At 44.1% G+C, this 27196-nt stretch overlaps 2 protein-coding genes across 3 annotated transcripts; one reads left to right on the top strand and one right to left on the bottom strand.

The window, feature by feature from the left end:
- Positions 1 to 221: 221 nt before the first annotated feature.
- On the bottom strand, positions 222 to 27196 carry LOC107227722. The gene is made up of 12 exons (XM_046733615.1): positions 26968 to 27196; positions 25527 to 25994; positions 24634 to 24753; positions 24429 to 24555; positions 5708 to 5834; positions 4827 to 4919; positions 4260 to 4382; positions 2875 to 2978; positions 2612 to 2752; positions 2270 to 2518; positions 1331 to 1603; positions 222 to 1274 (listed from the first exon to the last, which is right to left on the bottom strand). Exons 2-12 carry the CDS (start codon positions 25716 to 25718, stop codon positions 1075 to 1077), a joined length of 1749 nt encoding a protein of 582 aa, XP_046589571.1. The 5' UTR covers positions 25719 to 25994; positions 26968 to 27196; the 3' UTR covers positions 222 to 1074.
- On the top strand, positions 13771 to 24173 carry LOC107227731. Of its 2 annotated transcripts, none has more exons than XM_046733616.1 (6): positions 13771 to 13853; positions 20307 to 20418; positions 21632 to 21799; positions 22127 to 22364; positions 22485 to 22598; positions 23349 to 24173. In XM_046733616.1, exons 2-6 carry the CDS (start codon positions 20312 to 20314, stop codon positions 23739 to 23741), a joined length of 1020 nt encoding a protein of 339 aa, XP_046589572.1. In that variant the 5' UTR covers positions 13771 to 13853; positions 20307 to 20311; the 3' UTR covers positions 23742 to 24173. The 2 variants fall into 2 exon arrangements, with proteins under 2 accessions (XP_046589572.1, XP_015524436.2); XM_015668950.2 differs by having other exon boundaries at positions 13824 to 13853; positions 22172 to 22364.

The following is a 27196-nucleotide window of genomic DNA, read 5'->3' as shown; positions in this document are numbered from 1 at the left end:
GTGAGTCGTTCGAACGTTAGGAATTTTTTTTTTTTTTTTCAACTTCTCCAGGCATGAATATCGCATGAAATGCGAATAAACATATGCTCGTGGAATTTCTTTGGAGATAATTACGACAAATACCGTTGGTTTTTTATAGGATATATGTATAGGGCATGAAATACGTCTACTTGAAAAACAAATTTTCATAGTTGAGCTGCAAGTGCAACTTCTTTATTGCGTAAGTGTATTTGACAACGCATCGTGATTCGATTTTCAGATAACATTGATTCGTTATATCGTGAAATACGATGTTAAAGTAATTACCATAAATAAATCGAAATTACGATTTCAGCGAACGAGAATTTGTGCAAGCTGATGGAAAATGTCAGGGGTACAATTAGATTAAATCTGTGACTCGATCAACCTTACAATTATTTATTTAATTTCACTGTGACGCGGGTCATATTTGTACGATTGAAGCAGAAATCTGGGAAATAGGAATTTCGAGGTATAACTGAATAAAATAAGAACATACAAAATGAATTATGACATAACGTGAACAAGACATTATACAAAATGATTAGAAAGGCTCTGCCACGCGTCAATTTACGCGATATAGATATTCTACGGAATAATGTACACAGCGTATATACGCCACGGTATATTTTCATATCACGATAACTTTCAAGCATACTCTCAAACGTAAATAGTTGATTTCCAAAGCGTAGCTGTAATACAAGCCACGCCATCACCGAACCTCTACGTTGCTTCACCCACGCTTTCAACGTCTGCGTCGTGAATTTCTCGTATTTATAATAAAATTGGTTTTTGTAAAAAACCTTGACCAGAGTTTTTTCCTGTATCATCGCCGTCCAACTCTGTGACTGTAAATTATACTAACGAAAGATCTTCAAACGATACCGAGATCAGTAAAGACTTTTGAAATGTTACAGTTCGAGTTGTAACTTTCGCTGTTCTTATTTTCGGGTATTTCGAAGCGAAAAGCCCTTTGTCTTGAACAGTTGTGCAAAGGTGGTAACAAAAATGGTGCCGATCTTAGAAATTCTAGTTTCAACGAACATTCATCTCGATTCAATCGTCCTCGTCCTCCTCACCCTCCTCGTCCTTGATGATTCCCAGACTCTTCGCGAGGCTCTTCACGTTGTTGATAACTTCTTCCTGGACCAAATTGAAGCTCATGGCCAAGAGGGAGATTCCGAACAACAGGTACAAAGAGCACAAGGCGATGCTTCCCTTCCCTGCGAGCCCTTGCGGTACAAAGTCACCAAAACCTGTGAGAAAAAGAGGAAAATAAGCCAAACCTTTTACCAGATTGAGCTGCACCCACCGATCGTGGTCAGGGTGATGAAGCAGAAGTAGGCAGAGTCGAAGAACGCCCATTGTTCCCATGTACTGAAGAGAAAACCACCACCGAAAATGTAGCTGACCACCAGAAAGACGCAGAGCCAGATTGGGACGGGCTTGAGAACCTGCAGGGCACCGTCGTCGGCGTAATAGTCGTAGTCGACGTCAAAGTCGTCGACGTAATTCTGCCTGTGGACCGCGTATCCAATCGACGATACGTATCGCGTGGAGGGAGAAGCGTGCCGCTGATGCCGACCTGGGAATAAGAATTTCTTTAAACCAGGAGGACGTTAAAGGTTCGAAAGTTCAATTATAGCCAATTGGACTGTAAGGATTTAATTAAATTTCACGTCCGCGAGAGAGTCTGCCGGCTGAAATTAAAACACGGCCGATTCAAGGCGGCGTGCAGGGCGTCCATGAAGAAACCAAAACCAGTCACACCCACGCCGGAAATCAGGGCGAAATTGGCAAAAAACAATAATGGTAATAACACCGCCAGCGAAAGCACAGTGCAGAGCCGTCTTTATTATTCGACGTAAACTTTGTATAACCAGTATTTTTCTTCTCGTCGCGTTCGGCAATACAGACCAGCTGGACTGGGAGTATGGATCCACTTTTTGATAGACGGAAAGTTTACCCAATTAGTTCCCCTGCAGACTGAATCCTCTTTGGAAAGTCAATCACTCCGTAAAGCTTCGAGACGTTTAATATTCAATCCGTCAAGTTGAGAAAGATCATTATAATATTGCTCGTCAATTATAATTGAGTAGCGTAAGAAATAGGCATTAGCCGGCTGTCAAACATCGCTCATTTCACCCTTGACACCTTAATTACACCGAGCTGGATGGAAAAAATATGCTCGTTATGATTGCGGGTGAAAATTCGGCGCGTGCTGTCGAGCCGGCGAATGCTCGGGACTCACCAGGACCGTAGTAACTCTGAGCTCGCCGCATTCTCATACTTCTTTTCATCGAATCCACATCGGTGCTGATGGATGCTTGTGGCTCTCGGATTTCCGGGGGTGGCTGCGAAAACTGACGTCGAAAATTCGAAGACTCAACAGCCAGGTGATGATTTCGAGGTAGGGACCCGGTACCGCAAGCTCTGTTCGTTCGCGAAGCCTCATCGACGGTGTCGCGGACGTTCAAATTATCCGGCTTCCTCGAACCGACTGAAAAAAAAAGTTTCCCCCAAATTCAACCGGGAACTCTTACGACCCGCCGAGCATGGGTTTCGACTACTCTCAAAGCGAAATGGAGCCAACCTTTGGAGGGCTGGCCATTCTGCGTCTCGTCTTCGGGATCCAGTGCGTACTTGTTGAAATAAACGGGCATCCGATTGGCTTCGGTGGGATCCACCGCAACTTTTCGGTCCAGCGATGCCGTTCCCGTTGTGAGTCTTCCCCCTGACCCGTCGGAAAGAGAAACGATGAAATGGCTTCGCGTTCGTTTCATGTGGGGTAAATTACCAACAGGATTGTGATCGTTGAATACGCAAACCATGACCAGCGTCGGAACGGCGGCTTACCTTTGACCTTGGGCGAAGATACCGGGATGTCCGAATACCTTGACATCGTCGAGGGCCTCGTACTCGGGAAATCAGTAGCCAAGTCCATTCCCTCGAGGTGATACCTGTGCGGCATGAATTGTTGTGTTATGCAGTATCGCCGAGGCCGGAAAACTAATATGAAAGCATCGAAGAGCTCTCCGTGCGAACGTAAAATCGTACGGCAGACTCGGACAATCAAGTATTCATCCTTACTGGGGAAAATGCGATATTCCTGGTCTAAAAATAAGTGATCTCGAGGATATGAAGGCCCTCGATCTTGAGTTTCGAGTCCTGCATCAACCGAGTGCCGAAAATAGCGCTTATTGTTGATGGCTGTTGGAGGGTGAAACGTAACGTCTCATCCTCAAGTTAAGCTTGCCTGACGGTTCAACACCGTTTTCAGTCGAATTTTCAGCTTCTTAACGAAGGGACGCTCTTCAGTTATGTGTTTCACAGCCGAGTTATCAGGGGTATAAGTTTTAAAGTAGAGACTCTTACCGATGCCAACCACGTGGCTCGTCTACTCGTAGCGCGTATTTGTATGTTAATCACAAGAATTTCCATCCAGAAGAAAGTTACAAGCGGAAACTCTGCTTTACGTCCCGCGTTGAGTAGGTATGAGGTGTACAGTATCCGCTACTCGAAATAAGCGCGCAGTGAAGAAAAGTGATATCTCGTGTCATTCTGTCAGGCAGTGATAGTGCCTGGGGGTTTTATTACGTTTGCTCGCGAGTTCAACTGCTAGGTGAGTTTATATGCCGACTCATATGAATATACGTAAGCCATCGTAAAGCTCTTCCCAACGTGAATCTGTTCGCCGCGTGCTAAGCCAAGTGTCAATCCCGAGTTAGGCTAGAGGAGATATATAGGCCGTAGGGAAGATTTGACCGAAACTTGTTGAGAGAGGATTTAATATTGAGGATTTCGTTGTTTCGGAGAGAAATTCGGCACCGCAACGGCATGCGGAATCAATTAGGTTGGCAGGCAAGATTAGCGGCGTTCGGTATAGGCTCGGATCTAACCTGATGTAATATCGCTAACGGGTGTAATATCGGATTAGTTTCCGGAAGTTTATCACAGGACACTGGGGATTTCGAGCCGGGGATACGGGATTCGTGATCATTCAGCAACTTCTGGGAATACGCTCGTCCCATTGTCCGTAACCGGTCCAATTGGATTTCGAACCAAAAGTGGAAATCGATGAGTACCCGGAGCCCCGATTCAGCGGGAACGGGGAGTGCTTTTCTAGGAGATCACACTCGACTCCCGTTCCCCTTTACGCACCACCCGCATATATTTTTCTTGCACGAAAATCCCCGTCGTCGCATCTTCTACGATCTTTCGCAAGTCCAAGATATACGAACCTGTAATCCATGTCCGAGTAAGACGACCTTCCGACACTTTCCGACAAACCGAGAGCCGAATCCGCTGATCTCTGGCTGACGCGGACTGACCTCCTCAACGACGCCGTTCGGTTGGAATACCTTCTACACAGGAAATGAAAAAATATACACAGTTTCACCGGGTATTCCCGGGGCTCTGCGTCGAGAAAGACGCCGGTTCGTATCAACGTTTTTAATTTCATGCTCGGGCGAAGCGGGGGATAACTTGTGGGGAAAAAATAGACCGCACACATGTAAAGAATGTCGAGGAAGTTGTGCGAGGAACGAGGGTTTCACTCGAAGGGAAGTCGCTCTGAAAGTCAAGCTTCAGGTGTGCGGGTACAGAGGATGTTATTGCAGTGATCAGCACCGATATTCCACTACTAAAAATTACCGAACGACTGTACGAGTCTCGACTCTCTCTACGAGTACTTTGTAGTAAGGGAATGTAAAATGCATCTTTCACGTCTCTCGAGATCTGGGACGGTACACAAAATTCATGTCGACGATTTCCCGTCGCTGATAGAAGAGCCACTTCAATCCCCTTACCCTGGTTGTCGAATGGTGCCTCTGGCGTTGCGACCTCGACGTCTTCGTGGAGGCTTAGTGCAGACGTAGCAGCAAATTTTCCAGTATAAAAACCTGAAAGAATTTGTATCTTGCGTTAAAATTTGTTGAGAAAAAATAAAACTGAGTAAAATCCAAACGTACAAACGAACAGAAGCGTTACAACGCGTGAATTTTCTGCAGTCAAATCGCGTGTGAACGCAAAGCCGGTGTACATATGTATATACATATAGAAAGAGCAATTTGCGTTTCGACCGCATGTCTACGGGTCGTTGAATGTTTCCCGCTGGAATTACGAAAATGGATACGAAGTGGTTTGTTCAATGGTTGGGAAACTCAACGTAATGACCGACGATTAATCACGACCTTCAATATCTACCGGGGCATTCTTCATTCAAGACCGTAAGAATTTTCGAGATTGCGCAGCTTACGCGAACCTCCGAAAGAAACAATCACCGCGTATTCACCCGAAAAGCCTGTACTCGAACATAAATACGTGCATAGATTTGCATCCGAATTGTGTATAATCGTTTCTGAAAAAATCCCATCCCATAACAGTGATTAAAACCACAATCCCCGTCGGTTTGTTTATAACATATTATTACCGGGAATACCGCATAAACGTCGAATTAATATCGCGCGATAAATCTCGTCTAATCCGTTGTACAATATTTAATTTATTAGCAACTGCCTCAATGCAGCCAGTGTTAAGCCGAATGCGGTGACCTATTAGCGAGCAATAACATCGAGTTCATCCGGAATTAACATCGTCCATAAATCAAGCCGAAGCTCCGACTTTTCGGACAAGGCCTTAGATCTTTGGATGATTGAAGAAAGCAAGAAAATAACTCGACTTTACGTACCTAAAACTGGACGCCATGACGTCGCCGATGCTCGACAAGCAGAGAAGCATCAAAGGTATTCCAAGAATGGCGTAAAAAATTGTCACAACTTTTCCAAACGCCGTTCTAGGCGCGATGTGTCCGTATCCTGGAAGAAGGAGATATTTTTTTAGATCGCTGGTACCCCAAGTCCTGATTCATTTTCATAACACATGGTATTCGACCGCGTTATTACCGAGCAATCCAAGGCCCGCCACACGATGCACGCATGCACGTGGATCGCCCACGGCAAGCCTTGGCACGGTTCGACTTACCGAGTTTGGCATAACATATGCGGAGCAAACGATTCCTTACGCAATATCACGATACGCCGGATCAAAACGCCGCACTTTTACTCTCAATTCAGGTGCGCCGTCCGCTGGTTCAGTCTTTTTAATATTTTCATAGCGAATTTTTTGCCTCCAGACGGAGATCAGACCTCATTATTCATTAGCGATGCCTCCCTTCGGTGTGCGCTAAACATGTTTCTGCTTTCTTTATTCGCTGTTGTTAACCATTTTTAATAACATTCCCACCCAGACACGGGTGCAGGGTTTCTGTAGCAGCAATAACTTCTTGTTCAAGTTGACCTTTATTTCGAGTGTACCGAGTTTTAGAACCTCGTGCTCGAGGCGTATCTCAGTAATTTTAATTCAACAAGGCCAAGATGGATAAAAGCTCCATCTGAGACGAGGAATGAGATATTTTTATCACTTTCAATGAAATTCAAAGCACAAAAGTTGTTTTTCTTTTTTCCTTATTTAATTTCCTTTTAGTTTATTTCGCAACTCGTGCCGCGAGTAAATATTTATGAAAATTCGTTTCAATTTCTATCAAGAAAACGATTTCTAACACCGATTGAACCTTGACGAATTATAATATAAATCCTTGCGCAATTTCGCGGAGAAATATAAATGTATTGCGCAACGTCTCTGCACTCGCTGACGAGTATCATGCGTAATATCTTTTCAACGATTGGAAATTTTTCAACTCGAGAAAACCCAGTTGCATAATATCTTGCGACACTGGCGTGATAAACATCAGGTGAATGACCCTTGAACGGAACGCCGGGACTTTATCAAGGATTGCTAGAATTGACAGCCTGCACATTTGCACCTGACATAAACCTCAACTTGAGAAACATGACGATGAATGTGTATTGAATTCGCTGTTCAGTCATTTCTTATCGACAGTGGTTTTCATATAGATATCGTCTCGCAATCAAATGACACCTCCAATTAACAACAAGAAAAGTGAAAAATTCATCCCTCGATCGGTTATCTCGGCGACGAATCACTTGCCCTTCAAGTGAATTCGAATCGAACGAGGAAACGGCTGACTGCTAAAGAAATTAGCATATTTATCCAACCTTGCCGATGAGTCGGTCAAGGCGGATCATCCGCGGAATGGACGTACGGTGAAAGTGCGCATCCTAATGCCAATGCCAACAACGCGATTAATTTTAGTGCTCCTGCCGAAAATTCGACTCTTCGCACGCTGCTCGAGGCCGCGTGTAGGCACAAGTATTGCCAAAATACAGTTTTTGGAAAAGATCGCTGATTTTGCGATCGTTTGGCCAGCGCTATAAGCCACTGGGTGGTAAATTACCTTAATCGTTTTCACGGATCGCAGTTCTCTGGTTAAATTACAAGGTACGGACGTAAATTATTCGGTAGATGCAAGTCTTCCTAATTATTTTCGCACATATGGTTACTCAAAATTATTCGTCTATGCAAATGCCGCTTTGTTGTGTTTTAAAACTTTCGCAACGAAATGAAATCGTGTCGAGTGTTTATTTTTATTCCACAGTTATGCTGATTTTAGGAAAGATGTTGAATGGTTAAGCTTTACTCAACAGCTGGAATTTGTTAATTTTTGCACAACTGAAGTGTGAATAGACATATTTATAATGAAGACGGCAATACTCTTCACTCCAGAATTCCATTCAGCGTCTGTTTTGCATCGATTATTTAGTCGCATTTTCGTTGAAATTCCGTTCTCTGTTTTACAGCATAATTCTTCTACCTTAAAGCTGCAGCCCGGAGTGAAGATTGCTTCAAATTTACGCTGTATTACTAATTAAGAAATTCGTAGGCTCCAAATTCTGATAATACCTCTCAGTGTCTGCACGCATAATCTGCACTTTGCTATTTGAAAAACATATGAGATACTTGAATGTTTTTGGGTAATCCACGTAGACGCAAACATTTTATCAACATAACGTCGCCTCGCTAAACCAGATCTCGTAATACCGGGAACACGTTACAATATATATATTATATGTACATATCCTCACCATGTAACCTGCAAGCTGTGGATTCAAAATATAACGAGCCTTTCTGGTTGCTTTACCGCATTAAGCTCATTAACGTGTGTCGTGCAAGAAGTACGCGATGTAGAATATTCGTTCGTTATTCACTCGAGTCGATCGGGTAAATGTTTAAAAAAAAAATGTAAACGTATACCCCGTGTTCTCTTGACTCGACGGAATTCATCCGTGAATAAAGAATATCCCCGTGTTTGTGAGGAAATCTTTTTCTTTTTCATCGACGATGGCAAGTGAAGGGAATTTAAAGGTCCTCAAATTTTCATGAACGTATTCCGCCCGCCGGAACAGTTTTCCGTTCGATGAATATAACCTTACGTACGTTGTACATGACATAAAATACAACGATGCGTTCGTTGAGCTAAAATGAGAAACTCGTGTACATTTCGGGAAACTCGGACCGTCTAAATCACTGAAGGAAGTAGAAACTGGAAACTGGAAACTGGAAACTATGGGAACTGGGTAGTAGGCATGGTCGGGAACAAGCACGAAGTTTACGCGGAAACTATCCAAGATGCGATAAAGTGAAATATCATATGAACAAGGCACACGCGTACCTATGTTGGTATAGGTGGAATAGTCCTGAATGTGATACCGCGGCGTGCTATAACCACTGTATTTAATAGAATATACGTAACCGGGATGAGTGAGGGTGTTGCGGACGGCAGCATCCTCAGGAAAATTATCACCTGGTAGTAGGTGGCGCTTCATGCGTGTAGGTAGCAACCTTCCGTTCGGATCCAACGTCCTCGAGTGTCTTACCAGTTATGCATGCGAGTAATTACGACGTCATCTCGCCTACGCTTGCAAGCACCTTGCATGCTGTTCCCTCGTTGTTTCGAACCGTAGGAATTCACCATTAAGAGAGGTCAAATTTCGGTCCAAAACACCTGGGTAATACACGGATGAACCATCTTTCTCTTTCTACGAATTACGTGATCGGAGGAATTGAGGATTCAAGAATATCCTACGAAGAATGGAGTCCTTTTAATCGCTCTCTGCTGTAAGACCAATTTGCAACCCGGTGAACGCAACTTACAATCTATATAACGTCGAGGATCACGGGAGACCATTGACCAATTTTTTAACACCTGAGGAATCGATCGAAGCAGACTTATCTCGTCGTTATTTCGTTCCATCTAGTAGCAAAAGCAGATGAACTAGTGATCAGAAACAAGAACGTTTCACTGACGATTGAACGTTGAGATGAAAGGCTCGACATGCGGCAGAATTGACTACCGAAATGCCGGCGTATCGATCCTCGGATATGTACCCGGATTCGGTCCGGCAATCGAACGGCCGGACCAGAACGTGCCTGCAAAATTGTTCATACGACGTTTGGCGCAGTTATCCTCGACGTTCAGCACGGCTGGTTAATAATTGATTACCGTTCTCAGGGGATTTGACTCCATTCATCGCAAGCTCACTCAAGAGTGGGACAATAACTATAAGGATAATCAAGTCACGTCTGGCCCGACCGGAGGAGCCACCTTCTACACTCCTTACCTCGCTGAATTATTTCGCCGGAAGGCGTGCTTCCGTTGATATAAGAGAGAGAATGGGACCACGAGGGATGAAAAAAAGATGCTGGCGGGTAGTCTCAAGCCTCCGGCTGTTACGAGACAAAACTTACTTTTAATTCACTCGACCGTTCATCCACGACGCCGGTTTTCCACGGAGAGACGGGAAGGCTTTTCACATTCCGCGCGTCGCTGTACTTTTTATTATTATTATTATTATTATTATTGTTGTTGTTGTTGTTATTAATAATATTATGTACAGCCATGACGAAAAAATTGGTCTTGAGACTGGTTTTTTTCCTCTCGTAAGGCACAAAGCCCACGAGATAAAAGTGATGAAAAACTGTTTAATGCGGTTATGAGAGGACTCAACGGTATGAGCTAGAAAAAGTAGCCGCTTCTCAAGCCTCGCCCATTTTATAAGGATTGATTTACAAACCTAATTCTCTTCTTGCATTATTTATTGATTTTAAAATACGCCTTACCATTCTGCAGAAGAGAATAATTCGCACCCAAAAACTGTGAAGTAATGGCCCCTTCAAGATGTCATTACCATGGTTTCCCCTCAGCCATCCGACACTCGAGGACCGCGACATATATACTTGTAAATTTTATACTATATATATATATATATATATATATATATATATATGTGCGTATGTGCGTTTGTTATTTATGGCATACATAAAACATCTCCGATTTCAAACCGCGTATCGAATATGGACTATGCCTATCGGTTAGAAAAAGGAAAACATCATAGGCTGAGTCGGTTACAACATGAAACAGAATGAGGGAATAAATAATCAAACGATACTTAATTCGTTTGTTTTCTTCCAATTAGAGATGGGCAGTGCGCCGCATGTTTGTGTACTTGGCAAAGCTTATTCGGGTCGAGTTTACGCTTTCTGTAATATTACGTGCTCGTAGTTCAATTACAGAGGTATCGGAACCGTGGACCAGTGGAAATGTGGCCGGGTTTGAAAGAGCTTTGTAGGGTCTATTGAAACAGCAAGTTGCGGCCTGAAGCCGGCTAGCTACGCTGAATACCGTAAATAATTCACTCGGTTTGACTCGATTCGTTCGGGGTCAGGTGTAACCGACCTGCGCGGACCGATGTCGAAGGGAACCAAGCGAGGATACCGGGGGGCAGATATAACTTGTGGGGAAAATAATGGGCCGCGAAGTGTGTGCAGAGGGGCAAAGTGCTGACCTAATTAACCCAAATTATTCCCAACGAAATATCTCCACGTGGCAAAATATGCACCGCGTTCAGCGTGGCCAAGTCGTAGGTACTAATGAAATTTCACCCCGAGTCGATCCTGTGGGAACGCGCCGTTAAACTTTTCACCTCCGGTCGTTGTCCTGTCGATAATTTGAGGTCGTTTCGAAGCAGGAATTAACCGCTGCATTAGGAGAGTCGGACGCGCCGGGAATCCCGCCCAAAAATTACTGTTCTTTACTTGTTTCTCCTTTTTGTCACCTTTATTTTAAAAATCGACTTAGAATTAAACATTTTTTCCTGTACACGAAGAACGACGAGTTTCTCTGCAGTGTGTTATTAATATCACGGTTACACGAATGGGGAAAAACCGTGAAATCTGTCGACATTATATATTCTCGACAACTGACACGCGTGTGTAATTCTTCGTTCGCGCATAAACTTATTATTATTTTACCTGCAGCGAATGACAAAAACTCGGGAAGCGAAATAGTTATACACCGAATCAGACGACCTTGTAAGGTTGGATGAATTATGAGATTCGTGCGGCGCATAATTCTTTGTAAATGTTTAACGGGTAAAAAAAGTGTGGAAAAAAATCATTCGGTCATAGAATCCAGCCGCGATACATAGCTGCAGTACACGGGTTGACGAGTATGCAGCAGAGCGTAGAGAATGGTACAACAAAGGACATCCCGTGCAGTATAAGGTCTGGCAGCATGAGCCTTTCATTAAAAATTTCATTATGAAACAATGCCTGCAGTAAACGCGCTGGCTGTAAATGATATACTATCAGTCCTCGTCATCTCCGCACCGCGCTGCAGAATCGAGGCCGAAATTCATCACTCGAATGTGGAAAATCGGCTCGCCGAGGCCCTTTTGTTGCCGGTGATATAAAGGATACACCCAACAACGGCGTGGCAGGGCTGTAACGGCACAGTTTCGAAGTCTGAAACCCTCTCTTTACGGCGTGACCGTATCCACGTCAGTATGAACTCCCCGACTCGATCGTAAAGTCTGCAACGAAACGTTTGAAATTTTCATATCTCCCCGCGAAGTTACGCCTCCCTGCAGGCCCTTTGCGATTCGCCTCTTACGGCCAAACTTCAAACGGCACGGAACGCCTCCAGGAGTACCTTTGAACCTTGTTTCTTGAGGTGCAAATTTCCCATTCAAATCCACGCTCCCAAATGTACCGGCATGAATTTTTTGTTTTTTTTTTGTCCCGACCTGCTTCGACTTCTTCACTCCGCCTTAATCGGTTCTGACAACTTCGCCAAGATCACGTCCTGCTCGACGAAGAATATTCTACTCCTTTCCCTCTGGATGCGGAAGGGAAAGAATTCGATGAAACGGCGATACAAGAATCAGCAAAAAAGATAGAAACTTCATGTCTACAATTGAGATTTAAATTTCCGATTCGTATACTGAAAATCCTCGGTTTGTCTCGTCGACAAACGTCGCGCAACTCAACCGAAATTAATCGCGTGCCCGAAATTGCGTCACGAAGAAAGGCAAGGGTCTGCGTTCAAACCTTATTGCGCAATTTGTTGATTCGAGAGTAGCAACGTGTGAGCCGTATGATTACGGTATAGAGTGAATTGGATGCTGCGATCAGGCGCTATGTTGCAATCGAACGTGTCTAATCGGAGGCAGAGTGGAACGGAAGACGAAAAATGGCGCTAGAATAGGTATCGAGGATTTGAATGACAATGCAGCGAGTGAAATGCACCGAGCAGAGCCGGGTAGCAAAGTGCTTGACTCAAACAAAAGGACCGGATGAAGGGTGTGCGTAGCGGCAATGACCAGGAAAGTGACAAACAAAACCGATCAAACCGCGTACCTGAATTGTGCAATTCCGACCGCCCGGACAGTTTCATTACGACGGGTACGCGAGTCCGAAGATAAATTTTGTCGACAAGCTTCAGGGTCTGGATACAACTGTCGATTAAGTACCGAACATCCCGAAACCCGGTGAACGCAGCTCACAAGTTCCGAATCTGCGTCGGCGAATGTTTCGCGTTCTCGACAAGATCGGTTCAGTTTCTACCGCTCCGCAAATATATTCTTACACCGTCGTTTAAATCTGCGGAGGTAGTCGAAGGCGAGAGCGAAGGTTACCCAACGATTAATTGGGTCAAAATACATGGCCGGTTGGCGTGGTGTTATCGGCTTTTGCTACCCACTTGTCGCGGTTTTTTTTAACTGCCAAACGATCCATTCGATCCGAAAGGAGAACTCGAAGAGCGGCTTGGAACGCTCATCATTTCCGTTGACTAGATTCTCGGACGTTTTTTATACGCCAATTATCACTTATCCAAGAATTATCCGGGATCCTCATTGTTGGTTTAGGAATGGAAACACCTCCCTACGACCAGGGGAAAGAGTCGATATTTCACTGGTTCAATCCACGCTGTCGGCCCTATTCAACTCTGCTCAACGCGAGCTAAAACCCAGCGTACAGATCCGCGCTACGAAATACCTAATTTTTCTCTCTCTCGAACCAGCTGCTGATCATTGACCCTCGAACCACGATCAAATATCTGGATTGGTGCAAAAAAGCGGGTCGTTAACATTGCATTGTGTTCAGGAATCGCATCGATCCTTTTTACGTCCCGTTCCAACGCGATACTGCAATTCGAGGCCACCAATTCTCGAATTTGGATCGTATTATTTGGTTGTTCGGTATCGAGTGACAGGAATGACTGAAACTTGACGCGATTTGATACCGACTCGAGGTGATGGTCCGCTTCGATTACCAAAATCCATTCGAGAAAATGTAACGAAACAATGAAATCGGACTAATCTGTTATCGGATAAGCATCGGGATAAGAAAGACGCCTTCGATTCTGCCGGGAAAAACCCGCGACGAGTCTCGGCGGCCTCAGGAATTCCCCCAAGCGGGGGTCCAGGATTCAACCCGTCGAATAGCGGGTATAGGCGGCAATTGAGGCGATGCAGAGATTGTTTCGGAGGGACGTATAAAGGGACTGTGCCACTCTCGCTTTCGGCCAGTCGCAATCAACGTAACACCGTGCTTCATAGGTGTTTCGCAATAGTGCGGTGAGTCGTGCAGCATTGCCCAAATTCCGTAACAGTTGCTCTACCGTTTCCAGATTATTTTACGGCTGTCCTACCTACGCCTGTCAGAATATCTTCACAGTGATAGTGAACGTGCAGATTTTCCATCGAAGTGTCTGAAATGGCTGCGTAACTTGACATTGTACTCTTAATGGAATGAAATTTTTCACCGATTTATACGATTCCAAAATGTATAAAATATGTTCATCGACGGCGAACGTCACCAAAAAAACAAGTCGAGTAATAAGTCTCGCATTTTTTAAATAGAGACCATTTTTTACAGCGGTATTTTGCGGAAAGAACGTTAGCTCGAATCGTTTAACGTAGTGCTTTCAATGCTCGATTGAATCGCTGTTGCAACGGTATTATTTTCCATTAGCGTTTCTCTATATCCACTCTGCCTTTACCTCAACGCCTTTTGTGTTGATAAAGTGGTAATAAATACGACGAGAATGTCTTCATTGCTTTACCATTCGGTTCCCATTGAATACAAATGGCTATGACGATTTCTTTCGAGCTGAAAACCCACCCCGTCGTTATTTCTTCGTTGATGTGAAAAATTTCACTAAGGGCAGAGGGTGGAATGATTCTCTTTTGTTCCATGAATCGAGACTGTATCAAAGGTCCATATTGAGCGAGGCGGGACGCGTCGAGATCGGTGATATTTCATCCATGCGAGAGGACAAATTGATACCTTGCTCTGCTGAATGAGTTGAAAAATGTCGTCTTATAGATGCTGCGTCGAATCGATAGGTTTAATTAGTCGTTTTTTACTGTCAGGGGGTTCGAAGAAGGAGTTCAAAACGCAATAAACAACCTCCGGCAAAAGCCGCAGCGAATCAGAACTTCACTTATTAGCTTGGTTTGCGAAACATCGTCTCATTTGTACAACTAGCCCCAAGAAACAAAATAGCTTCGCTTCTCACGCCACGCCCAACCGCAAGTGTTTAAGTTTCACGCTCGCTAATTAATCCAGCCAACTTAGTTAATCCGAGATAACAAATTATGAATTCTGAGTACCGAGTCGGGTTATACTTGTCCTATTACGTATCTGCTACGTTTGCGGCCGACCATTTTTCAGCTCCTAACAGTAAAGATGGAATACACGAGTCTTTAATAATAAAATCTCACGAATGTAGCTTGCAGATTTCGTCAATCATCACTAATTATCGTAGGAGACGTTGACTTTTCGGAGAAATCGACTGAATTTTATTTCTTACGCGGAAATAACTATCGCAGCATATTCAAAAGTTTTGCAACTCGCATCTTCGACGTTTAAGAAATTTTTTACCGATAATCTGCGCCTAAATTACTCAAGTCATTCATCAATCGTGCCAAATTCAACGTGGAATTCATGAACTGTAAATTCCGCTTCGTGTTATTCAACTAAATCCATCTTGTAGTAGAAAAAATAAAACCAGAAATAAAATTCATTGATGCTTCAATTTTAAACAACTTTTGATTAAATGAAAAGTATATTTACTGTCATGCATTCACATGGTTGTTCAAATTATTATTTTTTGCAACGAGCCTGTAGATCTGTTACAACATGCGTACAAATATTGACTGTTTCAAATCCCAATAATTTTCTAACGTGTTTTCATTAATTTTTTTTATCTCTATTCATATTCTTTATTCCCATTCGACACACCTTCACCAGGATCAATTGGGAGCGGTTTTATCCGCCACTCTCGCTCTCTTTCATTTCGTCAACCTGTCAACGCCGGATAACTGGGCCAAGGCGTCATTGCCTACGTATCCTGCCTTCCTGGCTGCAGTCGGTTCACAACAACGTGTGAAAGGCGTACGCCGATCCGTTACATTTCGGAATCGCAGTAGAGATGTTTCGAATCATTTCGCGTGACGAGATACCCGAATTTTTATTATCGCGGATCACGATCCCTCGCGAAAAAAGAGGCCAATGTTAATCGGTCGGTGTCTCAGATTCACACGTGAAATGAAAGATAAGTTTAGCGCAAAATAATCGCGCATTGCAATCACAGACCCAACTTCTAGGCACAGATTATTCTCCAAGGATCTCGCGACGTTATGCAAAATATTATGATTTCACTCGTGGCCTTGACCATCCATTTAAAATTATGGTAATCCGATTGACGAACCTTGTAGAATTTGCACGGATCAACTATTTGTCTTGCTTATTCGAGACGCGATTTGTGAATTCTTGAGGCAGAAGTTCAACTGCTTTGTCGCGGATACCAGAAATTCGAATACTTTTCAAATTTGTTATCCAATGAACGCGACTTTTTTCGTTTTTCACGGAAAAGAAAAAACGAGAATTGGAGCAAAATTTTTAACACCCTCGTTTACTTCGTCAAAAAAGAATCACTCGCAAACTTTGACCTAAAAAATTCATTCGCGTTGCCGGCAGTTCACAAAGATAAAAGCGAGCGTTCAGGATACGTTTATTGTCCCACACGTGGGGGGTTTTCTATATCTGGAATCCCCAGGCCTGGGAATTATTGCGAAAGGCTTATCTATCCGAGTAGAAAGGCTGTCGAGTCTCTGGAGAGTGTGCAGAGCAAGAGTCTAGATTAGGTTTGAGCTGGAAGTAATAATTATTGCGTCGTCGTTGGCTGTATCTGGCGACGAGAACCGGCAGCTCCGTCAGATTGCGGATCGTCGAGGAGACGCCGAGCGTCGCGACGCGCCTAATAGAGCCGCAAACGACGCAGTCTGGGTAAAATTGAACTATTTTAAACGGCGTCGACGGGGGTCCAGTAACGCCTCCGGCCATTCGTTTTGCCATATTCAATGCCGCGGGTTTAACGGGATGAAATCGAAAACCGTTTACGAATATACACCGGCAAGTTGTGCGTGAAAACAGCGCGAGTTATATTACGGCTCGATGAATCGCAACCCTTGTCTTGTCCCTTTCAGCGCAACCAACGTATCGTGTATGCCTACACGTGAAACTTGATTCGCAGACGCGTGTTTCAAGGGTGCTTTTAATTTCTCCTGTAGATGGTCTAAAAACCACAGGCCGTTTGAAGGTCAGCGATTTCATCGCCAAAAAAATCTGAACCTAGAGTGAAAAAATTACTGCCCACGTAGACGCAGCCGTTCCGCTGAAAAGTTCCGTAACAATGTTATTTTATCTAGTCATGGGAAGTTCGATTCGTGTCGGAGATCGAGAACCTCGAAGGACAGGGTATTTAATTTTATCACCGTCTCAGACTCGAGGCCACGTAACGTAACGCGGTATCCTAATTAATGTTATGCTAAATTATGCATTTTCTAATCGATGAAATCTCCACGGAAATTAATCAACGTCGGAATCTTTCGTTTCTGTGTGAACTTTTCAAACACGCCCACCTCTCCGATATTACGCAATACCGTTAGGTAATTGCAATATAAAATTTGAAAGGACCGGTCAACGGCCTCAAGACTTTAGTTTCAACTGAACTTTGACTCAGGTGCATTGTAAACTCGGAACCAACTTCTGATCGAATTCTTGCGAACGCAAAAAAGAAGAACCTGATCTGAAAAGCCTGCTGATCTCGGTGCCGTTCTTCTATTCATCCGACGAGAAGCCGATGCTCCGGAGCACGAGTCGAAAAATAGAGGATGAAAAAGAGTTGAAACCAAACTATATACGGAATTACGCGTTGAGAAACCCCGTTCTCTCATTTTCCGCTAATACTGTCCGATTCACCCGCGGCTACTCGCCTCTGCGTCTGACATATTGTATTAGTCTCGTTGATTATTCTTATTCCCCTCAGACTGTGCCATCGAACTACGGAGTAATTGGAGAATTCCAGCGCAGTCATCGAAATATCCTTCCAGAATCAGCGATCAGCGGAACGTCGACGCTTTGTCGCTAGGAAGCAAAAGGATTGCCAGGACCATCGGGTTAAACGAGCAAAGAGACTCAAATTTCAATCGTTTCTAGTTTCAATAAACGAAAGTCAATTAGTCGATTTCACGAACAAGATTCAAGCTCAGAGGAGAGTTTCACGATCTGAGACAAACCCATTCGCGTTCCATCAAAGATTCGAGGATTTCGGGGTTAGAGGGATTTTAGGATACATCCCGAATTGGAAGATCATGATAATTAGCCGTTTCCCGAGTCGTCTGAAAGCTCTGCCCAACGACGCACCGGATTTCTACGGCCCATAAAAGGGCTTAACAAAGTTCGTGACAGTCGGCTGCAGTGTTACCTGCGTGTACAAACTCTGCGTCACATAATTATATCTCGTATTCGTAGTATGGATTGGGGCATTAGGCAGACAGACGAAGGCTTATCAGCTCCGCTGTAACTATATAGTAAGAATCCGAAAAATGAAATAAGCGAAAATGGTCCTTGTGAAAGTCTTAAGGCAAAAGCGTCACGGCTTCGTGCGAAATGTATGTATCGTCCTAGGTTCTGTCGAGGCGAGAGAAGACTCCATATCTATTGAATTTTCTTCTCTTGTCTACGCGTCCCGTTCTCCTATCGCTTCATCCACGGTTACCGTTCGCCGTTCAATTCGCGAACGTCAGCGATAAAGGCAGAAATATAGATCTTCGTCGCCGCGAAGGGGTCACGAGTAATCGGGTTTCTCTTCGGATGGAATAGAGACGGTATCGATTCCATCTCCCCGTTTCAGTTTGTCAAAGCGACGTTCCGTTTGTTGCGAACTAAGTAAGCGATACGTGTGTCAATATGAACTTCTATTACCATCTGTCTGACCGATCGTTTGAAACAGCGAAGAAAGGACTTCGATCAACGGGAGAATTTCAATACAAGATTTCGGGTAATTACGATTTCATGCCAAGAATGGAAGCGTGGTAGAAAAGAAGAATTAAAAAAATTGGCCAAGGACTGTAATTGACTTGACATTTTTTTTTTTTTACACCCACAAATTAACCGATTCGTAGCTGTCGAGTGATTTTAACCGTAACACATTGGTTCATAATTATTGTGACATCGAATCCTCGTATACCTGCAACATCGTGTAATAAAATTTCATTGCCGAGTAACGGACATTTGCATCCCACAATAAACGTCGGTTTGGTTACTCGTTTGACGAATTATTTCCGCGAATAAATGCCGCCGGTATGTATTCCAATTTACTCCATCGCATCGATTGAAACCGCCGATCATCTGAACAGGCTGTAAAAATATACGAGACACAGTTGTGCGTGGAGTTATTGATTTACATCAATTCTCGAAAGCTGCCATGCAGCAGGTGAATTGATTGATGCACGGTGTTTTAAAACGTGAGGCGAACTAAGTGGATTAAAGTTCTCTTGGAGCTTTTTTTTCGCAGAGACCAATTTATATGAATATGGTTCTGTTGCGTGTCATACATTTTCCGCAAACTTCATACACACGTAAAGTTGCAAATTCGCAATATTTTTGATAATTGAAATTGAATCACATCTACGCCAAGCCTTGTGGATGAAAATTCCATTACAATTTTTCCAACGTTTATGCAATAAAAGCGTTGCAGGATGTTGTTGTAATCAAGAACGCGTGAAGAAGGGAAAGAGAAAAATAATAGGTAGGTGGCAACGATTGGATCTACCGCGTATACCTTATTACTTCAAGTTAGATTACAAAACTTTCCTATCCTATCAGCAGCCTGAAGTACTTGCTGCTCGGCTATATCTGCCGCGATGAAATCGTTGATGGATCAAAGTCGCGGGCAGAATCGAGTTTAAAATCACATAACTCGATGTTGCGGCGTTTCAAATCAAGTCCGAAGGCCAAATCTGTCGTTTTCTTTATTTCCATAAGATGCCAGGATAATACGCGACAAAACTTGAGAGGGGCTTGCCGAAACGAAGGTATGATAAACTCATTCCCGCGGATTTGACGAAAAGAAACTGAAAGGGTTTTGTTCCTTTTCAAACCCTGAAAATTTGATCGTTCGTCGAGATTAAACGCTCGCTGCATCCGATGAACCGGAATTGTCGCAACATTGTTGCCCAGACAAAGTAACAAATGCCCGTTTGTCTCTCGCGATATCTTTGGCATTGAGTGGATGAATGAAAGGTGGAAAACAAAAAGCGTCCAGCCTTCTTCGCTCAAATATTTCTTCGCAAATAATCATCAGGTTGGCGCACAAAAAGAAATGTATTCTAAGTAATGTGGCAAAGAAAGAATAATTTAATTTGCGGGATGACGGAAGCGTGAAATATTTTCGCGAAAAATCTGAACAAACAAACCGAGATGAAAAAGAATCAGCCATCTCGGCACACGCTTGTAATTAACAAAACGCTAAACATATTTACCGAGAATAAAGCTCATGTAAGGATATTCTGAACGACGAAGGTGAGATTTCCAAGGATGATATTTACACGCTCCACCGAACGCGGAAAATTCGTATGAATTTTACGATGAAAAGAGGCCCGAGACTTTCACCCCAATGACGAGGGGTGGGAATTGAACAAGGTATCCGTTTGTTGACGTCGGTATTTTCGTTCTTCCAGAGAAAATGAAGCTTTTGATCTTGATACTGACGGTCGCCGCTGCGGCCGAAGACAGCAAGTGGATCTGGGGCGACGAAGAAAAGGCAAGAGCCGGCGATAATAGAAATATCAGGTGAGCACAACCGTCTTATCAGCCCGAAGCTACGATACCAAAGCTATTCTTACTTCGTTAGTTGGCTATTCTCCCCCCCGTTTCCACCCTTCCTCCCGTCATCCCGAGTCGGATAGGTATAAGACGGCCACCTTATCTCTATTTAGTCTCCGTCGCCCTTTATTCTCCCGGGGCAAAGCGAACCAATACCCGATTCGTATATAGTAATAGACGGGCGAAGCCTCCTCGAAGATGAAACCCCCTGTAGCCGAAACCCGCTTATCGATCAACGGGAGGAGATTCGGTTGCCGAGGCAAAGACAGACAAGACAAGCAAGGCAGTTCGAGGAAGAACGCGAACGCAACGCTGTGATTTGAGGAAATTTAGTTACACGAGGAATCGAAGAAAAAGCGCGCGCGACGCGGAGCGTCGAAGGCGTCAAAGCGTCGATTAGACAGGAAACGGGCCGGGCTCTGCCGAGTGCCAAGAATAAAGTGGCTCGGAAAATTGAAATGCAATTTCTCACGGCGTTTAAACTTTGAAGGGTGTCTCCCGCTCCCTGGAATTGTCTCCCCGTCCGCGCCCTTGCCCTCCCCACTCGCCCTAGACCTCCCCGCAACCCGCCCACTCCACCTATACTTCCGGATAAATTTGCTTTTCACCCAAACACCTTATTGAAGACGGGATTACGTTTGCTCTCGAAGCAAAGCTTGAACGAAAATCAAACACGGTTTGGATTTTATACATAACGGAATACGTACCGGCAGCGCGAATATCCTTTCAACGAGAATGTGTGTGCGCCGCATTATCCTCGCGTAATATTGTCGGAAAAATGGGTTCGTGTAATCAACAAAGTTGAATAAAGCTTTTCAAAGGGTGTACCATTCTGAAATCGAGCCTAGTTGTTCGTTTCGAGTCATTTCGTTGAATGAAAATCACTTCGAACGTCAATATCTATAATACTGACTTTGAACGATTTTACTTGATTTACAAAGTCGTATCAAATGAATTTTCGAGTAACGCCAAGTGGCCGTGTGACTGAATTAAGTTAAACTACTCCTGTCTGGACCCCGTTACTTCAAATACGCCTTTTCCCCATGCGTGCCGCACCTTACCCCGATAATGGTTAACCCCTTGTAATAATCGAGGAGAGGTGAATTTCGGCCGAAAACACCCCGTGCTATCATATAAAGGGGTAAGCAATAATGCTTCGGCAATTCTGTTAAATATACAGATACAACGTACACGAGTACCCGGATAATTCCGACGGCGGGTTCGCGTCGCAGAATCAATTTAGACCCCAATATCCAGGACCGTATGGACCGAACAGCAGGCCTATCAGACCCGGAGATGGTAACCAAGTTCTCGTCGGACCGGATGGACCGAGTGGAATTATTGGCAGGTAATTCGAACCGTTGAATCGACGATATTATTTCGACTCACCTGCACTCGACGATCATCCGGACCATTTCTGTTAGGAAATTAATATAGAGTGCGTATTTTCACCGTTTCGAGTACCTTGCACCCCTTTGATTGCGTGAAGCGTACTTGCCAAATACGAACGTTTTCGTTACTCAAATCGGTGCTCGGATTTTAAGAGGTTCAACCTCGGACCAAGCAGCTCCTTTATTCTTAGCCAGAGATAAAAGGGGTGGAAGGTCGGAATGGAAGCACCTGCCTCAAAGCACCCCTTAGCGCGTACGTCAAGTTCCCATAACGGTAATTTCAGGGCTCAACGCTTTCTGATAGAGCTTTTTTCGGACCTTCTTTTTAGACCGGGCAACAACAGACCGTTCAGGCCTGGCGGTGATGGATTCGACCACAATTCCGGGCCGGTTGTGCCGGGTGTAAACGTGGACCCGATACTGTCTGGTCCAGTCCCGTCGTGGATAAGAAACGACCCTCGGTACCAGGAATTCGACACCTGCAAGTGCAGCCGTGGGTTCAACTGCCCCGGCGTGAAATTTGTGAGTGCCAATGATCATCCCTTATCTTTCACCTTTTCCTCGCTAAGCCCGGTTTCGAACCGGTTATCGATTTCGCGAGAATCGCCAAACCTCTTTGGCTCACGACGAACGGTATTACAGGGCTCCTGCTCCAGGGGAAAACAATACTGCTGCTTCAGCAGCCGGAAGTACGGTGGTACCGGGAACGGGTATCAGCAGTTCAACGGAAACTACCCCAACAGGCCGCAATATCCGGTGAGCAGACCCGTTTCACCCTACGATATCGATCCCAGAACTCTGTCTGACTAACTGATACTGCAACAGCCTTCTACCTTATCTGCTCTGTTGATAACGCCGCTGCCCCCGCATCTAACATATACTGCTGCATTTGAGTACTTTGCGGAGGATCCACCGTATTCCAATAAAAATAAGATTCGTGACTGACAATTAACGTTCTGTGTTCCCTTTTCGCCAGGGATTTCTGTATTCCTGATTAATTCTAACGATTATTGTTATACCCTTTACCCCCCACTTTCAAGATTTCTTACTTGACTTACTATAAATTAAATGCTTTCACACGTTGCGAGAGGTTCATCCGTAGATCGACAAATGTCGTTATGAAAATTTGGACACCTAATTATCAAGATGAGAGAGAATCTGCGGAAATTGAACCACCTAGGCACAGACAATTTTGATATCGTAACCGCGGTATCGACAAGGCTTCGATACCACGAAGCCGCAGCTGCAATTCTTACTAACAATCATATTCATCCATTACCGTTAAAGGCGAAGAGCTAGGTTTCACGTAATTGCTAATTTCAATCGGGTTGGAATGTCGTAATTACAGTACGCGGTAGCGCGAACCTCGGGATTATGTCACAGGATAACGTCAAGAGGGAAATTGTATAATTGGAAAACAAATTGAAATCTGTGCGCTAGTGAACCGTATTCGCAAAGTGGGATGCAGAAAATTCGACTTACTTGTTACAAAATTTACTTCCTCAGGGCAACCTGCCGTTCAGACCCTTCAACGCGATTCCCCCCGAGTACTATGAAAACGGGAACAATTACGGGGGCGATTACGACGGCGATTATTACGGACAGTATCAAAACGGCGGCTACGACAGGCCCTACAACAACTACAACAGGCCCTATAATAATTATGGAAACGGGCCGGACGGCTACTACGACAGGCCTTATCGGGGGCCCTATGCCCCCGGCTACGCGGGCAACAACAACCCCTACTTCAACTGGCAAAACCCATACAACAGGCCCAGGCCCTACGACTTCGACGACTACGGAAGGGTGGCTGGGAAATCGAAGAGTAAAAACGATAAAACCGCCAACGACGTGCCAACAAGTCCCAGCACTGACGGTGAAACGAGCAAGGACAATTAATAAATCCTCGCCGAAGAGTCCCACGGACTTCGGCTGAGGTCCAGGTTCACTCACTCGCGATTGAAAAGCCAATATTATTATTATTATTATCATGGTTCGTCAGAGAAACGATCTTGTCGGAATTTCTCGTAACTCGTGGATAATTGTTATTCGCGCCCCGTCGCAATACTTTTCCACCTCTCAGCGTCGCCCCGATTCAATGCTGTTTCACCAATTTATACGATTTTACTCAACACGCGGGAGCTCCCTTTCGACCGCGTGTCTTAACATACCAAAGTATATACATACCTATATGTATATTGTATATCGACCCTATCTGAATCGTTATCGTGCATTAATTATGTGTTTTATTCTTCCCTAGTAAACCTATCAATATTTACTACTATAACTTATTGCTGTAATAATGAAATATAACTTTTTTTTACATTAATATACCGTAAAATGTTTTATATTACGCGAACCCGAAGGAAAGGAATCACCGTTTCGCTTCCCAGTACCGCTTATCGCAAATATTTACAAGTAACGAGTCTCGAAACTGTAAATCAGATATACATTATACTCTTCAACCTTTCTATTATTCGATGCGATGCTGCGAAATGCATAAAATATTGATAATCGAATCCTTTGAACTCTAGGACGCTACAACGTCGAATTATTGTAGTGAATTAAAGGAGAAAAGACACTCACCGATGGTGGTAATAACGATAATTGAGTAGAAGAGAGCGCCGGGGAAAGTCCACTGCAGTTCTGCTTCCGGCTCGGAACCATCCCACCCTTCACGTTCCATCTTTTGCAGTAAGTCCTTCTCAAACGTCTACGGAATAATTAGCGTCATTAGGCATGATAAATCTGTAATTGTAGGTACCTAATTTCACCTTGTGCTGAGACCCACCTCTAATTGACCCCTGGCTTCCCTCGTCCAATTTTCCTGATCCAGGACGTTGCATTCGAGTGTCATTTTCCACAATTCACCCGTCACGTTCGTCCGCAGCAGACTTATGCTCTCCCTAACCTTGTTGTAGGAAATCCGCGATAAGATAAAAATTTCTACATAAGTGTTATCGAGATGATCGTGTCGCCAATTTTGCTCATTGATGTTGAAATTTGGCAGCTCTGTCACCGTGAGGAGCAAATCATACGTGCATTGTGCGAATATGTGCAGAATAATGTGTTCTACATAGTTGTGAAAATATAATGTGAGCCTGAAATATTACCGTGGGCAATATGATGATTAGGTACAAGTTATACTCAAAATACTTGCGCGTGAGTCATTATCTTAAACAGCGATGTAAGATATAACGTTCGACGGGCTAAAGCAAAATTAAGATTATAAATCGCACGGCTTGTTGATATTGAAAATTTGAAAGTATCATAAATTTCCATAAGCTGGGGCCCGCCCTAGATTACTGTCAATTTTTCATCTCGACTCGGTCTTGCCAGAAGCGACTATAAGAGATGGATTAGAGTTAACGGCTCGATCGTCACCTGACGCGTTTTCTCAGCTGGACTTCTTCCAGGTTCGATCGCGTCACGAATACATATTTGACGTAAAGGAAAACACGAAAAAGCTCGCCACGACTTAGGCCGTGACGTTTGCTTGCAGATTCAGCTGATCGATTTCGTAGCGAGTGAAGCAGGTGTTTACGTCATAAACAGCTACTGGCAGTACAAGAATCTCCGGGGCTGCTGGAGAACTTCGGAAATTCTCGACATGTTGATCAGTCTTACCGACCAGCTGAATCCCTGGGGGGATGAAAGAAACCCACGGACATTCGCAAGGCTTACCTTTATTTCATTCGGTGCTTCCAAAGCCTGGAACGCCAAGCCTCCGAGGAGGCAGTAAGCCACGACAAGGCTGATTAGCGTCACGTGACTAAAGACACACGCGAAGAACTTCCATATCATGTAGAGTACCTTAACGCACTTCGAGGACTCCTGAACCTCGTTCATCATTTGCATCTCCATCCTTGATGACATTGTGACTCGAGTATTTATACCAAGTTTATATGCCTGGCCTGTGTCACGTTGACATCATCTGATCACTTCCAATTTTATTCTTTTTACTGGATTACCGAGCATTCAACCACGATAATATTAGATCACGTGAATTAGTCGGACTACATTGAACGAAAGTTTCCAAAGTATCCAAAGTTTGCGTGGCTGGTTATACTCATTACGGTTTATTGCAGAGTAACCGGAACATCCAAGAATCACCGTGTAAAGAGTTCGCAATTACAGCAACGCATGTTACAACTGCAAAAGGAAGCTTGAAAGCAGCTCTGAATAACGTTTCACAGCTGCAGATAGTCAACTTTGAGATCTAACATCATCTTTGTCCAATCTACATCAAAGTCTCGAGTCGATTCAGGACGAGCGGATAAAAATAAATTATTACTTTCACGTGGAATAAGCTTTCCTCTTGAATCGCAAGCTGACGTGACGAAATTTTTTTCAAGTTCCAGAAGCGGTTTAAATATCAACGAATGTAGCGACCTTTTCCTTTGTGGCTTGAGGAAGAGAAATGAAAGGCGCGTTGAAACGAAGGTTCGCAATAAGCTTAACTTTCGGTGCAAGGCCAAATAAATGTCAGTGAAGAACGAAAGCAGGTTCAAGCATCTTGGAACTTTCGAGATTTCGTTAAGAACACGCGATTCTCAAGTTAAGATACGGAAGTTTCTTCATGCTTACAAATGACGCGGCAATAACCCGCTGTGCTCTTAAGTGTATAAAATTAGTCTCTCGTTAATATTAGCAATTCTTCTTCATTTGTTTATCAACCCGTTCCTGCGACTCTCTGTCTAATCTAAGGACGAATGAAAACAGGCGTGACAATTTCGCGATCCGCTTTGTATTCGCATCGACGTGAGTCAAGAATGCAATCTTGTAGAAGAAACTGTCAATCGTTCAACGTCTCTCCATTACGTGGCATTTTACTCCCATAAGCACATTAAAATTTGTCACTGGAAACGAAACGGAATATTTCCATCCCCACTTTTCCCTTCAAATTCATAGCACGTCACGTTATTATTCATACGTCGAGACACCTTGAGGCCGCAGGCCGGGAACAGTGGTAAACCACGAATGCATCGTCGTTGAAGAGTAACGCTTTACGACGCAGAACGAAGTGTAAAGCAAACACTTGTAATTCAGAACCCGCGAATTGGATCTTTCGCCGCGAATCACCGGCAGCGGTCACGGATCGTGCTTATCGAAATCACTCGGGTACCAAATTCCGTGGAGCACATGTCCGTTTCGCGCCTTTTCGACACCCTCTCCTAACTCCGTCGTTGCAAACCGGCTAACACAACAACCGACGGATGTTACATTTCAAAACGTCTGAGCATGGGAAAGGGGGTGAAAATCGAGGGGCTGGGAGGGAGGGAAGGGGAGGTGGGGAGGGAGAATTTTCACACATGCGGTAATGATAAACAACGCTGCGTGGACATCGCGCAGCA

The sequence above is a fragment of the Neodiprion lecontei genome, chromosome 3 (genome assembly GCF_021901455.1).
Source record: "Neodiprion lecontei isolate iyNeoLeco1 chromosome 3, iyNeoLeco1.1, whole genome shotgun sequence".
NCBI lineage: Eukaryota > Metazoa > Arthropoda > Insecta > Hymenoptera > Diprionidae > Neodiprion > Neodiprion lecontei.
The sequence above is the reverse complement of the archived record's forward strand: the minus strand, read 5'-3'. Positions and strand labels throughout refer to the sequence as shown.

Bases quoted from the DNA above. Each gene is read 5' to 3' on its own strand.
- LOC107227731 (XM_046733616.1), top strand. From the start codon at position 20,312: ATGAAGCTTTTGATCTTGATACTGACGGTCGCCGCTGCGGCCGAAGAC. The intron at 21,800-22,126 runs GTAATTCGAACC...CGGTAATTTCAG, and splicing joins CCGAGTGGAATTATTGGCAG to GGCTCAACGCTTTCTGATAG. The intron at 22,365-22,484 runs GTGAGTGCCAAT...ACGGTATTACAG, and splicing joins ACTGCCCCGGCGTGAAATTT to GGCTCCTGCTCCAGGGGAAA.
- LOC107227722 (XM_046733615.1), bottom strand. From the start codon at position 25,718: ATGTCATCAAGGATGGAGATGCAAATGATGAACGAGGTTCAGGAGTCC. The intron at 24,556-24,633 runs GTGGGTCTCAGC...ATTATTCCGTAG, and splicing joins AAGCCAGGGGTCAATTAGAG to ACGTTTGAGAAGGACTTACT. The intron at 5,835-24,428 runs GTGAGTGTCTTT...TCCTTCTTCCAG, and splicing joins TATCGTTATTACCACCATCG to GATACGGACACATCGCGCCT.